Raw genomic sequence first — 15,255 nt, forward strand, 5'->3', positions numbered from 1 at the left:
CCTCGGGCTTAGGTGAAAAAACACAGTCCACAGATAGAATACGCCACTGTGAACATCTCAAGCAAATTTTGCAGTTGTGCACGGCGCATAGAGCTCGCAAGCAAAGTGCGAGGTGACTTTTCTTTCAAACACTCTTTTCAACAGAAGCCAGCTCCTCACTCTTTTCTGGATTCTTTATTTCGTAATATAGCAAATTCCCACATGTGGCTGCTATTGACCAATAGCCGACTTCAATCAAGAAGGGCGTTAGGATCAGTGCGCTTCTTCCTACTGGTACAGTGTATATTTATTGATGCAGTTTAATAAACAGGCTGAAGTAAGTGAAAATCTGCTTTCGCATTTCGATGATAATTACATATTTCCGGAAGAAGCCGACTATCGCCTGCTCCCTGGCTGGCCATGGCCCTCCCCATAGGAATAAAGCTTTGGCCACCCTACTTATTAGTGTCATGGCTGTCGGGTCTCGCTAATTTCAACTAGTTTTCAACACTTCACTAGCCTTGAACCACGCGAAACTTGGGTCAGAGCACACGCATGCTTGCCAGCGCGCTCGCTCCTCGCCGCTTCTCGTTAAACGCCTTGGCAGACTTCGCTTCGTACTGAGCTTCAAAAGGCGCAAGTTGGATGTGGCTACTATCCGTCGGTCAACTGGTGTAGGACAAAGCTGGCCCGCACTATGTAGCACAGCCAGATAGGAGCATATGAGTGCGAGCTCAAGCCCTGTCGTGCACAAAGCAAACGCTGCGCATACACACTGCAGTTGCATGTGGCTGGCGTCTGCTACGTAGCGTAGATACCACAGCTGCCGCGGGGTGTTGCGACGAGTTCACTGGCTGAGAGCACTGTGGTTCGCTGACGACACCCACATTTGGTGCATTGTAGGCGCCAAAATCCGAAATAGTGGCATCTACGTGAACATCCAAAATCAAATTTGAACTGCGCGCCACGGTGACATTCAGTAGGCGGAGCATTGTGGACACACCCTGCTCCACCATAGCCTTCTCAGGGCAAGTCATTGAAGAAGGAGTGGAAGCACTGTGATGGGGTTGCATTTCTTGACTTCAATAAAAAGTGGTTCAGGGCCCCTTTAAGGATCAAACTTTTTCACAGCTTCCACATCCCAAGATCTTCTATAGGCAGATGTACATACTCAAGCAATGCTGCATCCGAACAGTGAAAATCCACAGCTTACAAAAGCATAATTACAAAAAGTCTAATGACACCAGCCAAAACAAATGTTTTTTTTTTTTTTTTAATAAGACTTCCCCGACACATCCTTAACATGCTGGTGCTTTGTAACTGAGTTCATCTAGAAAATAAACCTAGAATGCCATGTGCCACAGTTTGTGCAGGGAAGGCACAAGTGAACTCAATCACAGCCCAAGATTAAAGGTTTGTACAGATGGCAATACACGCAAGCAAGGCAAAAGGCAAGTGCAACAAGGCAATCAGATTATTTTAGATATAGTTTAGTTCTATTGATTAACTTTCAGTGCACTTTAAAACACAAGCTGCTCAGCCAACAGGACGTAAGAATACCTGCCAACCTGTAAACATAAAAATTTGTAAAAATCCCGCATCTTGTAGACATGCAGGCTGGGTATGGTATTAGACAGGTGAGCAAAACATTTTCGCAAACAGAATTCTTCATAAAGCTTCATGCAACCTTCATAATATTGTAGAACGAGCCAAAATTCGTAAACTTTCTGAAAAATTCGGGATAGTTGGCAGGTATGCATACGTACTGATGCAATACACATTAGTATTTGCTGCAACACAGTTTTCGACCAACCATTATCACTCAGCATAATTTCATCACAAGGTGTTAATATCACATGCAGGCCAAGCAACTTCACTCAGCTTAAACGAATGCTTTTTCTTAGCAGAAAGCACATGGTGTAGTCTAAAATGTTAATAACATACATTCATTACCTTTTACAATAAATTATTCACTTTACAGAAAGTATGCTGTGAACAATGCAATTACAACTTTGACAAGGCTTATTTTACTTGGCAACACTGCATGCCACTTAATCAATAACAGCAATAAATGATATGTTATTAGGAAATGCTGCTAATCAATTCTAATTTTTACTGGATTCCCTTTTTGTAATCTTCTTAGACCCTAGGGAACCTAGTCCTTTCAATTTCTGTCACAAGATTTTAGAATGGTTTACTATTGAACATGCCGAGGTCTTTCCAGAAATTACTTGGGTCACACTTGCTACAATTCATTCTGTAAGCACATTTTCGTGTCTTGATATTTTCGGTTCCACTTGAAGTTATCCTGATGCTGGTTGCACAATATTTGTATATGTATTATGTTACTTGTGCCACAGACCAATTTCTCCTGCTTGTGATCAGTTTTTACATGATTAATGACAGAGGTTTCTGTATCATTGTTTAGAACCTCTTTCTGTACAGAGTAAGACCCCTGTGAACATATACCTGACTGACAAACATCCCTATCAAAATATTGTTGAAACCCTGCCCTCAGTTGTGTAATATGTCTTCTGGCTGCTATGTCCTTTGAATTGGGTTTAACAGCTTAACTGCAGGCAAAGGACAGAAGGAAGACAACATAAGGGCCCTTCCTTCTGCCCTTTATTCGCAGTCAAGTTGTTAAAATCAATAAAAAATTATTGAAGTAGCTGTGCCATGAAAAGTGGTCTGTGGGATTCTATGGCATATAATCACATGCGCTGAATCTGCATAATGTAATTTTTTTTTCATTACTGCTTGTATTAAGGGGAGATGCTACTCAAAACACGAGTTTTTTCAAAAATTATCAATTCGTTGTTTTCACTTGTTTTGATAAGTTTAGTATCTCTACTGTTATGAAAACAAAAATCGAAAGTCGAGATTCAACTGGAAATGGGTTAAAATTGTGTTTAAAGAGCACAAGGTAGCTGTTAGAAGCCCGAAAGTGTGCCGTCCTCTAGCGTCTCGCGGCCGACAACGCGCAGCCGCTCGCCATTGCGGATCGTACGTGGAGCTCGGCCAAGCCTCATTCTCCAAATAACCACGGTTGCCAGGGCTGCTGCAGCGCAAGAAATAAGTTAAGAAAGCATGCGTTTTTTGACTGATGCGACTTTCAATTTTTAACTTTAAACTTTCAAACGTGTTTTTCTCAGTTCTTCATTTTGTAGCATCTTAAGAGTCTGTGCACTAAAATTTGTGCACTTTATGTAGTCTGATCATAATGAAATTTGGCATGCTTATGCTTTAACATGTCCTGAATTTAAAGAAACAACTTTCAGAGTTTTCCACAAATGTATTCGGTGAGATAATTTCAAATGATTTTTCCTTCGTTCTGGGTTTTTACGTGCCAAAACCAGTTCTGATTATGAGGCATGCCATAGTGGAGGGCTCCGGATTAATTTTGATCACCTGGGGTTCTTTAACGTTTACTACAATGCAAGCACACGGGCGTTTCTGTGTTTGGCCTCCATCGAAATGCAGCCACCGCGGCCGGGATTCGATCCTGCGACCTTGTGCTCAGCAGCGCAACGCCTTAGCTAACTGAGCCACCGCGGCGGGTAAAGATTTTTCATTGAAAATGCTAAAACTGAAACTCAGCGTTGGAATTCTTAGACTAAAACAAAAATGTTCCATTATATTTTTTTGCTTTATTGAATTCTACTATTCAGTGGGAGCAATATGCTCTATTTTTTAGTGTTTCTTTTTTTTGTGCTCACTGTTATCGCCTAAGCTTGTGCAAAAATGCATTGTTTTTACAAATGCATAGTGTGCAAAATGTTAACCAAATGAGCTATAAAAACACTAAAGGCAGATCTTAAAAGAGGAGCTCAAACTCTGTGAATGGTGAAAGTTTCATTGAGCCTGTCACAAATATTAAAGAAAAACCTTTTCCAAGTAGCATCTCCTTTAGTTTTGCTGCCATAAAAATGGCCCTGAAATTTTAACCCTTTTAATGCACTATGGTGTGATAGAGGTACAACTGTATGCACTACGCAGCACAGGCAGAATGATTTCGTGGGATGCACAGCAGCCAGGTGCATATATTAGAATAGCTACATAACCAAGCAAAAGCAACCTCAAAAGCAGTGTGTGTAGCAGCTTCTTATACATGTGCCTTTTACACCTGGCTTAAGTTTAAGCCAAATGCAGCCAACATGCTCAAGCACCTGGGGGCAAACTGCAAAATATGCAGAAGCTGCACTAAACACGATGCACATGTTGCGAAACATGCTCTCTGCACGTAAGGCCACACGAAGTAGCATAACAAAAAGAAAAGCAATGCTCACAGGTGCGCCTTCTCGAGTTCCTTTTGCTTTTGGAGATTAACATCGTTGAACTTGAGTACACGGCTTTCAGGAACCCACTCGTCCCAACTGCAATCACGAAAGAGTCGGATAAACACTGATGAATATGAAATCAAATGTTCTAAACACTTCATGCTGGTACCATACGAGGCTTTATGCAAAAAAAACTTTCGCAGATGTATGCCAATTCAGGCAACTCATACACCAAAGACAGCAAAGCTGTATAAGGGAGTTCTCAAACATTCAGGAAGTCCAAGGGGTTTGTTTTACCACTGCCCGAAATTTGCCTAAGACTTTGCAAAGACTTCACTACGTACGGTGCAATTCCTTTTTAGGAATTGACTTTTTAAGGCCTTTTTATTTACTTTACTATATCCGACCTTTGTACTTTATCTATGCTCTCCGTCATGTCCGACGTACGTTCCTGCACACTGCGCCGACGTCTGACAGCGCGTTACGACGGCCTGACAGGGCTGCGTTGCTGGCTGTTCATCACCGACGTCGGCGTCCGGCTGCTCGTTCTCAACGACGCCAATGCCAGCTTCGGGGCTCCTGCGCATGGTGTCGTTGGCAGCCGTTTGATGGACATTAGACTCCCACCACTCCGGCGACTACTTTCACCGCTGGCCTTCATCGACGCCGCAAACAACCGTTTAGGAATCCCCTTAACAGCTTACTGAAATGGCGAAGTCGCTGATGAGGCAAAAGCCACGTGACGCGAGGCATGACCTAAGGTATTTCAAGAACGTTCTTACTTTTTGTTCCAGCCACTGTAGTGTATGAAGTACTTGGTTTGCTTGTCTTTAACCTGGGCCTTGATGCACTGAAACAAAAATCAAACGAAAGACGTGGCTTCGGAGTGAGAAAGATAAAAAGTTCAAAATACTGTCAAAACTACTTACCTTAGCTTCATACAGCAGCGGCCCGTGAAAACACAGAACCTTCTCGCCTAGAGAAAAAAGCAACCCGGTAGTTACACTTGGCAACAATTCAGCGGTGGAGCACAAGACGGACATAGAATTTGGAGTAAACCACGGGTGAAGGAAATACGACGACACTGCGGATGCGGCTACCGTCGGTAAAAACGGATACATCAGTGCCGCCAACCAACTTGTACTCTTACTTGGCTATTGAACAATTTACACAAGCGCGTGAACAGCTTACTTGACGACCAAACTTTTCTCAGTATAACTAGAATAACTCTCCAGAGTTATGCATACATTAGAAGTCGTTCACATCAACAACAAGCACTAAATTAAGAGATAGCTTGTCGTCTTACCATCTTGAAACCGAGCTTTCGGCGCCATGTTGTTTACCGGTGCAGCCGAAAAGCTGCTAGCGTGCTAGCGCCGGCTAGCACCAAGGCAACAAATAGACAAATAACCTCTGGCCGCTCCTGGGGTACTGTACCTGGGGCCCTGGTGCCCCTGACAGTGATGCTCCGTGCAGGGAATTTCCCCCTTTTCGGGGAATATTTGGCCCCAAATTTTGGACGAAAGGGAATCTGTATTATTGCAGAAAATTTTAAGATTAAGTAAGAGCCTTTGAGCAAGCCATCATTTTGACAACCCACATGACCCACAGCCTTCCACAGCACATCCTTTTAAGTGCACGGAGCGAGTGTGCTGTTGGGCCAACGCCTGTTGGGCACAAAACGTGAACCAATGCGTGAACTGTGTTGCGTGAATTTTCGATAAAGTTACCTACTCTGAATCGCTAAAAAGCCGCGAGCCACCAGTGCTGCACCAATGCTTGGACTCTGTCTACGCAGAATATATGTCGGGAACCAACAGTAAAAAGTGTCACAGTATTCAAAATATTGCTGTCTGACCGAGATGTTGAATAAACTATGTAATGCTTTGAGCATGACTTCTGATTATATATACGCGCAACCTATATGTGTGCATGTGCATGTACGGGAATATTTTTTGAATAATGCAGGGAAAATTCTCGCAAATCGGCAATTTTCGTGCATAGGAATGGGAATTTTACTGTAAGGTTCGGAACATCCCTGGCCCTTGAACCATCCTGACCCTGTGTGAAGGAGCATTTGTCCCTGTGTGCGCGAGCACTTTGGCCCAGCTAGTACTTTAGTAGGTAGCACTCGAGAGGCAGGTAGAGCAGCGCACTTTATGGGTGTCTGTCCTTTGTTGTGTTTCTGATTATCCTTACGAGTAGGTCGAATTCCTTACTACCATAGAAGCATACTCTGCACAGTGCCCAATCCGAAAACGGTAATTATTAAAGCTAATGGAAGCGAAATAGTTAACCTAGATAGCCAAGCTATGCGCTCAAAGCATTCTAAATATTTTCAGATTAGTTGGGCCGTTGGGTTGTGTGTACAGCGCAAAATAAAAGAACTTCCATAATTAAGCTGATGAAACAAATAAAACAAATAACAAGTTTGTGCCTGGAGGCTGTGCGTTTGGCTCCCCACTGGCGGCAAGTTCTTTTATCCACTTTCATTTCCGTTTACCTTATCATTTCTAAATTTCAATTAAAAACAACAATTTGTATTCATAATTTATTGGCTTCATGTGGTAGTTACTAACGAAAATCGGGCCCCTCGGTTATGCTTAAATTCTCATATTTCAAGTAAAAAAAAGAATATATATATATATATATATATATATATATATATATATATATATATGTGTGTGTGTGTGTGTGTGTGTGTGTGTGTGTGTGTGTGTGTGTGTGTGTGTGTGTGTGTGTGTGTGTGTGTGTGTTCCTTCTTTCATTTAAGAACAAGAACCTAAGCATTAGAAAATGAAACCGAAACTAGAAACACGTAGTTGTGGTTGGTCTAGTCGGAGGTGTACTCTAGGCGGTCTCGTCAGGGAAAGTTCAAACGTTCAAGCTCTTGCTGTTCACGTTGAATTCAGCTTTTTCGTGGCTTTGCCACGGTTACGCTGCACAAAAAGGCATGAGTGGGTGAGTTTCCAGCTTCTCATAAACCACTGTGTACATTTTAATCACACACTCTCAATATACCCTGGCGCAGCTCCGGATCATCGAGCGATCAGATCAATGATGTGGGGCTTTTGTCTATTCACGACTACATAAAGACCTTGGAAGAGTTGATACTACGCCACAAGATCGATCATGAAGGCAAGCAAGGACCTTTTATATTCCGCATGAGCCAATCGCGACACAGAAATTCGATCCCGATCGGGCTCGATCGCGATCGAAAGTGCGCCGTGTGAAACCCGTATTATAAAAACACAAGCTTAGTGAAGGGAGTGCGCACACACGTGCGCGCATACATGTGCTGTACTGAGGCAAGCAGGCTCCGGAGAAAACGATTACGGACGGTCAAACTTTGGCCAAGCCGGCGCGCATGAAAAATGATGACAATACAGTAAGCAAATGGTTCATGTGCAATGAGTGGTTCAGGGATTTGGGTTCACTCCAGAAAAGACAAAGAGTTGCCTATTATGCTTGAGAGCACACTGAACAAGTGTTTTTGTCTTTTTCAGCGAGAACATCGGCCTCGACAGGCACAGCCGAAAGGCAAGTAGAGCATTTCTCTCTTATGAAATCTGTATGCCAACAGTGCATGCTTTTGATGAGAGCTCAAACTTTTTGCTTACTCTTCTTCTGTTAGTGAGCACATGCTGCTTGAAGAGCATGTTGCCAACATCAGCAACTTCACCACAGAATTGTCACTGCTGCAAAGGTAAGTCAGCTGTCTAAGTTTATATAAACACAAGCTTTCTTTTATATTGCTGATGTGATTCTCTTCAAAAACATGGAAAACAGGGGAAATGCGGGAGATGGAAATTCAAGATGATGAGCAACACGAGAACAGCTCATCGTCTTCAAAACCATGTTTCATTAATCCATACAGAATTGAAGAAAAGTGAATTTCACACACAGGTGTCCCAGTGAAATTAAATGTGTAAAACTCATTTGTTGTGAAAGTCTACTTCAAAGGAATGAGAAAAAAGGCCAATGTTGTTTTACACATGAACCATTTTGAGCCCATTGTTATTTGGACAGCCGAGCTGCTCTTGCCTTCTTCTTTCAGCTTACAACTAGCTGATGAACAGGTGAATCTGTTGCTAAAGACAGACAGGTATGTTGTGTTTGACCAGCACTGCTGCTTCTTGCTTGGGAATCTTGATTCATTATGGGAAATAGTGAGGGCCATCCTTCTTGCAAATGTTCTTTCATTCTTTACAGCGAACTCATGGCCCTCTGTGCTGAAAACCAACGAAGATGCAAAGAGGTCATAAAGAAACAGCAGGTACGTGCATTCCACTTCTACACATAATCAAATGAAATGCCAGCCCACTACCCAACATTCTGCCTTTTTTATTTATTTCTGTAAAACTTTGTGTACATTCATGTACACTAAGACCAAATGGTGCAGAGATGCCTGCGAAATAAAAAGTTTGGTACCTTATGTAAATTGCAAGTAATAAGTGTATGCTTATATTATTGGCATCTCAGGAGCTCGACAAGGCCAATGCAACAATAAGGAAGTTGAAGAGTGCTTACCACAGTGAGTGTTCCTGTTCCTTTTTACAGTTATAAAAGTAAATAATTTGCTAGCTTAAAACTCGTTCGTGCCAAATGTGCAAAGTTAGGAACAGAAAATTTAGCTATAAAAACTATGGCGATAACACCACGATTCTTGCTTAATATGCACACTGTTGGTTGAGCCTATCAAATGTAGGAACAATTCCTGTGACAGTGTGTGTGTGTCAGGCACTGGGTCACTTTTATGAAAGTTACGATTGGTTTGCTGGGAGAGCATGTGGTTCTGGGATGATGTTCTCAGGTGATTATTTTTGAGGATAGTTTCACTTTCACAAGATTTTGTGTGGCTAGAGCGGGACATGTCGGTGTTAACGAATGACAGTGCTCTTGGCACAGTGCCAAGAACGCTGGTGCCGATAGATGCAGGCACAGCTGGCGCAGTCATGTGAAATCTCATGAATGTGGAAGCCTTCCCAAAAGTGATGGCAGAGGATACCATCTCTGGTTTGTATCTTGTTTGATGCATGATCCCAATGTTGATAATGCACATTTGCAGACAATAAGGATAATAATAATACTGCACGTTTTTACTATAACAAAAACTCATTTTCTAATGTCTACTTTCGTGATTGTTTAACCTGTACTGTGAACTTAGTGATATAGTGATATTACATAGTGATATTACAATTATTTCAGGTTGTATTGATGAAAAGTTTTCATCAAAGAAAATGCTGGATCAAGGAGGCAAGCATTCAGTGGAAGAGTAAGCTGGTGCACTGCAATGAACGCAGCCTGAATTTTGTTGAAGCAAACCGTATCTTACAGCTTAGCACTTGTTTAATGTAGTACTGACACAATTTGTTTCACTTTTTCTTTGCTAATTAGATAGCTGCCACCTCTATAATGATGGTACGAGGCCTCAATTCCTTGAACATGCAGCAGATAATTAATTATACTATTCTTTAATGTTACATATAAGGACACGCACCAAATGGAGTGATGCTGTGGGCATGTTGACCAGAACTCCCAGCATGTCACAAAAATCAGGGGTTGTGGTCACGTGACATTTCTTATGCACGGGCTGCTGCAGTAGTCAAGGCACACGATAATAAACTTGCCGAAAGCTTTAAATGATGGGATAACAGGGGAGAGAACGTGAAGAGAGTGCTCACATTCTCAGAGAAATTGCAGCAGAAGATCAAGCGTGTTATCCTGTGTCGAATGAGAAAAACTTCAGAGTGAAAGAGTAAAGAATGGCTGATGTGGTGCATGTCCAGCATTTGACAACATTATCACTGCATGGTTTACGACCACTATACCAGGTTGACTGATGTGTGTATCAACAGTTTGTAATACATGTGGTGATTAAGGCAAGAAGCTGCGCCCCATTTGGTGTCCGTGATGAATTGCATTAAAGAAGATATGATTTACGTTTTGTTGCACTTTTGGGGGCTTCTGACACCATACCAGTTGGCAGCTATCTAATAAAGCAAAAAAAAAAAATTGCACCATTTGATTTCTTAACCAAACTTACAGTGAAGCTGTGGCCGCAAAGGGCCATAGGAAGAATGGAAGCAGTCACACATAGGTTTGCTAGTATATGGCATTAAAATGTGCAACAACCATGAAAAAAGAATACATTTTGAGAGTGTTGATGAGAAGACTAGAAAATATTTAACTGCGAATAGATGTGACATAGCACCACAACTGACCACACCATCTAAAGTTTCATACACCACAAACCTCTTGCACAACAGCAGGCGGGTCTCATAGAGCTAGTTGGCGTTCCAGCGACGAATACTCCCATTCAACAACAAAAATGGGAGAAAGAACCGAAGTAAGCTATTCACTTTAAAACACAGAAAGAGCCAAAGAAACGAATTCGGTTTATTAAAGGAATTATGGAGCTTGAAGGTGTATATTTCTTGCAGTGAAGATATTTATGTAGTATTTGTTGTTTCATTGCATAAGTCCACAGAGAACAGAGCTGGCAGCTGGCACATCTGCAGGGGTAGCACTCATGGCTATATGTATATGCCAATTCGGCATATGCGTACATGTTAGCTAATGACACAGTTTCCCTCTGCTGGAGACATCTATTAAAGCCGCTTTCACGGTAAAAGGCGAGATAACAATATCATTTGTGTCATTACCCCTTAAACCACTGAATAGCAACACTAAATAAGGTGAGACTGGCAAACTATTTCGAAAATCCATTTCTCTTCATTTGGCAGAAAAATTTGCACTGCTCAGCACTTGGTCATGAGTTCAATTCCCGTCCTCGGAAGCCGAATTCCGATGGAGGCAACATGTAAAAGCGATTATGTACCGGGCCTTGGATGCATGTTAAACAACCCCAAGTGGTCATAATTATTCTGGAACCCTCCACTACGACGTCCCTCGTATTTGCTGAACATTTGGTGCACATTTTGAATTTGTCGCACTAAAAGAGGATAATTATTTGTTGTGTGTTCGAGGAATTGAGCTCTTATACTGTGACTACAGACATAGTGCTGTCTAATTAAGCAATAAATGCAAAATACAAAATATTTGTGTCAGTACTCTTTTAAAAAATCAAAACCTTTTTTTTTTATTCCTATCTGCTTCAACTAAAACTGCATATACATATCTGTGCCGGTGCTATAGCCTTTAATAGATCAAAAATCCATCACACCTCTTTCGATCTTTGTCCAAAGACAAACTCCATGGCTCTTTCTTTTTTCCAGCAACTATAAGTGTAAAATAAAGCTTACTTTTTTTTTGCAGTAATTACTTTCTTGGTTGAAAAGCACACTGAATTTTGCAGCTTTCTTTTTTGAGAGGGGAGTTTCTCTGCTATACTTTTAGTTACAGCAATGATGTAAAAATGCTGCAATGCAAGAATAGTATTCATCTGGTTCCCACTTAGACAAACCCAGTTAAGCCAAATTGTTGGATATGAGGAACAATGTGTGACCATTTAATTGGTTTCTTGGGGACTCAATGCTCTAAAAACATACTCGCTAAACACGAACTGCAAGTATGTTTAAACTGAACTTCTGCAGCCGCCACTGATGCCAGCTACTCGGCTCAGCGAGGGACCCGTATCGGTAGACTTTCAGAATGCCTTCTGTGGCTATAAACAATTACGCCACCATTGATAATGATGTACAAACTTACAGACCTGGCACTGTAGAAACGATAAATGAGGACCTCGACTTGCATCTGCAGTTTGATAATTATGGTTAGGACACTGCCAAAAGCCACAACCACTGTTGCTGTTGACACATGATGCATCTTATAATTTTTTTGACAACTTGAGGGCACTGGGGTATTTTTTAATGGGCTAAATGAAATGTCAGCGTTTGTGATAGCACACAGGGTTGCACAGCATAGGGAAGCAATAAATACTGAATAGCTTAAACAAGAGCACTGAGAGCAATACTTAGTCAATGTTCTTTAAATGTGATGACAGATTTTGCCAAGTAGCAGTGGAATGAGTACAGTAACGGGTCAAGTAAATTGGATGTTAACAAAATGCATTTAAGATAAGTGCTTGTGCTTTCTCACTTCGTCGTTACATTTGGAAACCAATAACTTCATTTCACTTTTATCTTGATTGTAATGAATTTATAATTTTGATAGTGAGAATGTATTTGAGGAATTTAGTTTTGCTGATTAACTGCAATTTATTCTGTGCGTAAGATTTTTCTCTAATAATCACCTTTTTCAGTTGAGTCCAAATTCCTTAAAACAAGTGTGCCTATTCGTTTCAGTGTTATTAAATTTTAACTAAGAATGCTGAACCCAATAAACTGCCGGTTTTAAGTGATACAATTTTCGTGAAGACATATCAGTGGAGAGATCCTTTTTTTTTGGGGGGGGGGGGGGGGAGCAACACATTATTAGCAGTGGCAGAAACCAGTAAACATGTCGTGGAACGAATGGATGTTCTGGTATTTATTAATTAAATAATCAATTACTTCAGGGCATACATTGTAAATGTGGAATCGAAACTTGTTAGTGTTAAAGGCATGCCCATTTAGGAGAAATTGTGATTCTGAGGCTAGGCACCAGTTTTTGGATGATGATCCTCAAAATCGGAGACAGGATAACTTCATGTTTCAATTAGTTTTGGCTTACAGTGCCTGAGGAATACTTTCGCAGAGAACAATATGTGGAGTGCCAATGCATTTCTCTACAACTTTACAAATGGATATCTCGAAAAAGGTGATAGCCTCAGGATTCCTACGAATTGGAAATGTGCTGAGCAATGGCAATCTTCAATTCTACAATTTTTACAATCTCACCAAATGAAAATTAATTAGTAATCATTACATACTTCATAAGCTATGTTGTTGAAATTTACTTATTTACTTTATGATTTTCGAGCATTTGCTTATGTCTACCACCATTAATGATGTATTGACAAAAAAGACAATGTCATCTCCACATCATTGATAAAATTGGATAACCTTTATTGAAGAAGTAGGTATATCGAACTTAACGCAGCTGTTTTAATTTGTCAAAACACACTGAAGAAATGAAGTAAACCCTCATTTCGTCAACATTTTATTTAAAGATTCATTCTTGGTCAAAGCGCATTGGCCACTCGGGCTGCTGGGGTAAATAGAATGTTGACATGGACGTTACTATAATCATTCTTTGTTGACATTTTGTCTAAGCTGTACATCCTAGGTATTTGGAGATGCTGCTGCTAAAGTAAACACAATTGCTTGACTTCTGGACACATCATTAACCCACAAAAAGAATCATGATCATAATTGACTGCAGTCATATGCAGGACATAGGCCTCTCCCAGAGATGTCCAATTACATTATGCTTTGTCTGCCTGTCGCTGTAATTTCCAAATCTAATCCTTTTGTCAAGTCCTCTGCTACCCTAGAACACTTTTCTCTTTTCACACCCATTCTATTGCTTCATTGCTAGACCACAAGTTATCGTTCTATACATTAAATCACATGCCAAACCCCACTACACTTTAATCTTAACCAGAATATCAGCTACAAGTGTTTGCTCTCCAATCCATACTGCCATCTTTATACTATATCTTAGTTATGTCTATCATCTTCTGTTCAATCTTTTGTTGCTTTGGGCAATATATGTGACATTATTGGCATTATTATGATCAGGAAGTGCTGAAATCATCAACCATGAAATCACCGCTGCTTTGATGGCTTTTAAAACCTGTTTTTTCTTTCCTTTTAGGGAAAGAAAACTACAAGAAGAGCAACATAAGCTGAAAGTTATCAACAACATCTTGGTGCAGGTGGTAACTTCGTCTGGATTTAACTGGGCAGAAAACGAACACCTCACTAAGCTACTTGACGAAATTTCACAGTTCGTGTAGACACTTCTACGTCGTCAGAGTGTACAGCGCTTTTACTGAGCTAAGACAAATGGGCAGATGTTCATGCTTTGTCAGATTTTAAAATTTTATTATTGTCATGAATAAAATCTTACTGAAATTGCTCAGAGCTTTCCTGTGCTCACAGTTTCAATTACTAAAAACAGATGTTTTTGGTATTTACAAGAAATATTTTCATGTGAAAGCTTTCTTTTTATTGCCCTTCTCATCTAAATGATGTGAAGTGCAGAATGCTTTTACTAGGGAAATGCTAAAGCAATCTGTGTGAATTTTATTTCACTTAAACATGTAAATTTCTAGAGACTGCTGAGAGCAGATCTACGATTTATGTGCAAGACATATTTAGAAAAATTAATTTCTTTATTTTTTGATTTGACTGCTTAAAGATTACAGAACCAGATATCACAAGTGGTATGTTAACTACGTTACATAGAAAGTAAAAAGCAGCAAATGTGACAGTTAACATGGAACTTAACAAGACACCATTATTTGGTGAAGAAATTTTTCAAAGCTCATGCAGGGTGATTCATGAGAGCTCAAACATGCATGTTCGTTTGATATACTTATTTTGGGCAGTCAGCACGTCGTGGCTCCGTGCTCCTCTCTGTCGCAGTGCTCTGGCTGCTCACTGCTGGGTGATGTAAGCAGAACGTCGCCTCAAGGGGCGCGGCTTTGCGCTCGCTGCAGCCTCCCAATTTCGGTTTTGCACGCTCTGATAGCCACATTCCATTGTGCAACAGTTCCGCGGGTAATTGCATTTTTCAAGACCCAAAAGTTGATATGGCTTGTACGAAGAGCTCGCTTCAATTTCCCGATTACAATGAGCCCACTGAAGCTAAAGGTGTTAAAGTTATTTAATGAATTTATTTAATTAGGAACTAATTACCACATATCACCTGTCACCCTATGGTTGCCACCACTGGCATGTTTCCGAAGGAACTGTCCTTTTATTTCAAAACAGCTATTTTTGAATATTATTTAGTCTTCTTAGAAACACCCGGAATATCGAGTTTAAGAAATGACCACAACAGCATCGTGCCATTCATACCATATATGTCATGACATACGTACATGCCATGACAAGCATGTGATGTCATTAATGTCATGACATGCGCT

The 15,255-nt window shown here is 40.7% G+C and overlaps 2 protein-coding genes across 3 annotated transcripts in view; one reads left to right on the top strand and one right to left on the bottom strand.

Moving 5' to 3' along the window:
• LOC119442580 (mortality factor 4-like protein 1) overlaps nt 1-5,700 on the bottom strand; it is a 49,013-nt gene extending 43,313 nt beyond the window's left edge. Inside the window, exons 1-4 of one of the 2 annotated variants that reach the window (XM_049662241.1) lie at nt 5,566-5,700; nt 5,189-5,235; nt 5,042-5,109; nt 4,269-4,355 (exon numbers count right to left, since the gene is read on the bottom strand). In XM_049662241.1, coding sequence (XP_049518198.1) covers nt 4,269-4,355; nt 5,042-5,109; nt 5,189-5,235; nt 5,566-5,593 — 230 coding nt within the window. In that variant the 5' untranslated portion in view covers nt 5,594-5,700. The remainder of the gene's footprint in view (nt 1-4,268; nt 4,356-5,041; nt 5,110-5,188; nt 5,236-5,565) is intronic. The other variant, XM_049662242.1, reaches the window with a different exon arrangement.
• Nucleotides 5,701-7,076: 1,376 nt separating this feature from the next.
• LOC125943295 (uncharacterized) lies at nt 7,077-14,743 on the top strand. The gene is made up of 9 exons (XM_049662244.1): nt 7,077-7,220; nt 7,291-7,397; nt 7,766-7,803; nt 7,898-7,965; nt 8,317-8,364; nt 8,472-8,535; nt 8,742-8,793; nt 9,468-9,534; nt 13,980-14,743. Exons 1-9 carry the CDS (start codon nt 7,213-7,215, stop codon nt 14,119-14,121), a joined length of 594 nt encoding a protein of 197 aa, XP_049518201.1. The 5' UTR covers nt 7,077-7,212; the 3' UTR covers nt 14,122-14,743.
• The last annotated feature ends 512 nt before the right edge of the window (nt 14,744-15,255 follow it).

Source organism: Dermacentor silvarum, chromosome 2 (assembly GCF_013339745.2).
Source record: "Dermacentor silvarum isolate Dsil-2018 chromosome 2, BIME_Dsil_1.4, whole genome shotgun sequence".
In the NCBI taxonomy this organism is placed as follows: Eukaryota; Metazoa; Arthropoda; class Arachnida; order Ixodida; family Ixodidae; genus Dermacentor; species Dermacentor silvarum.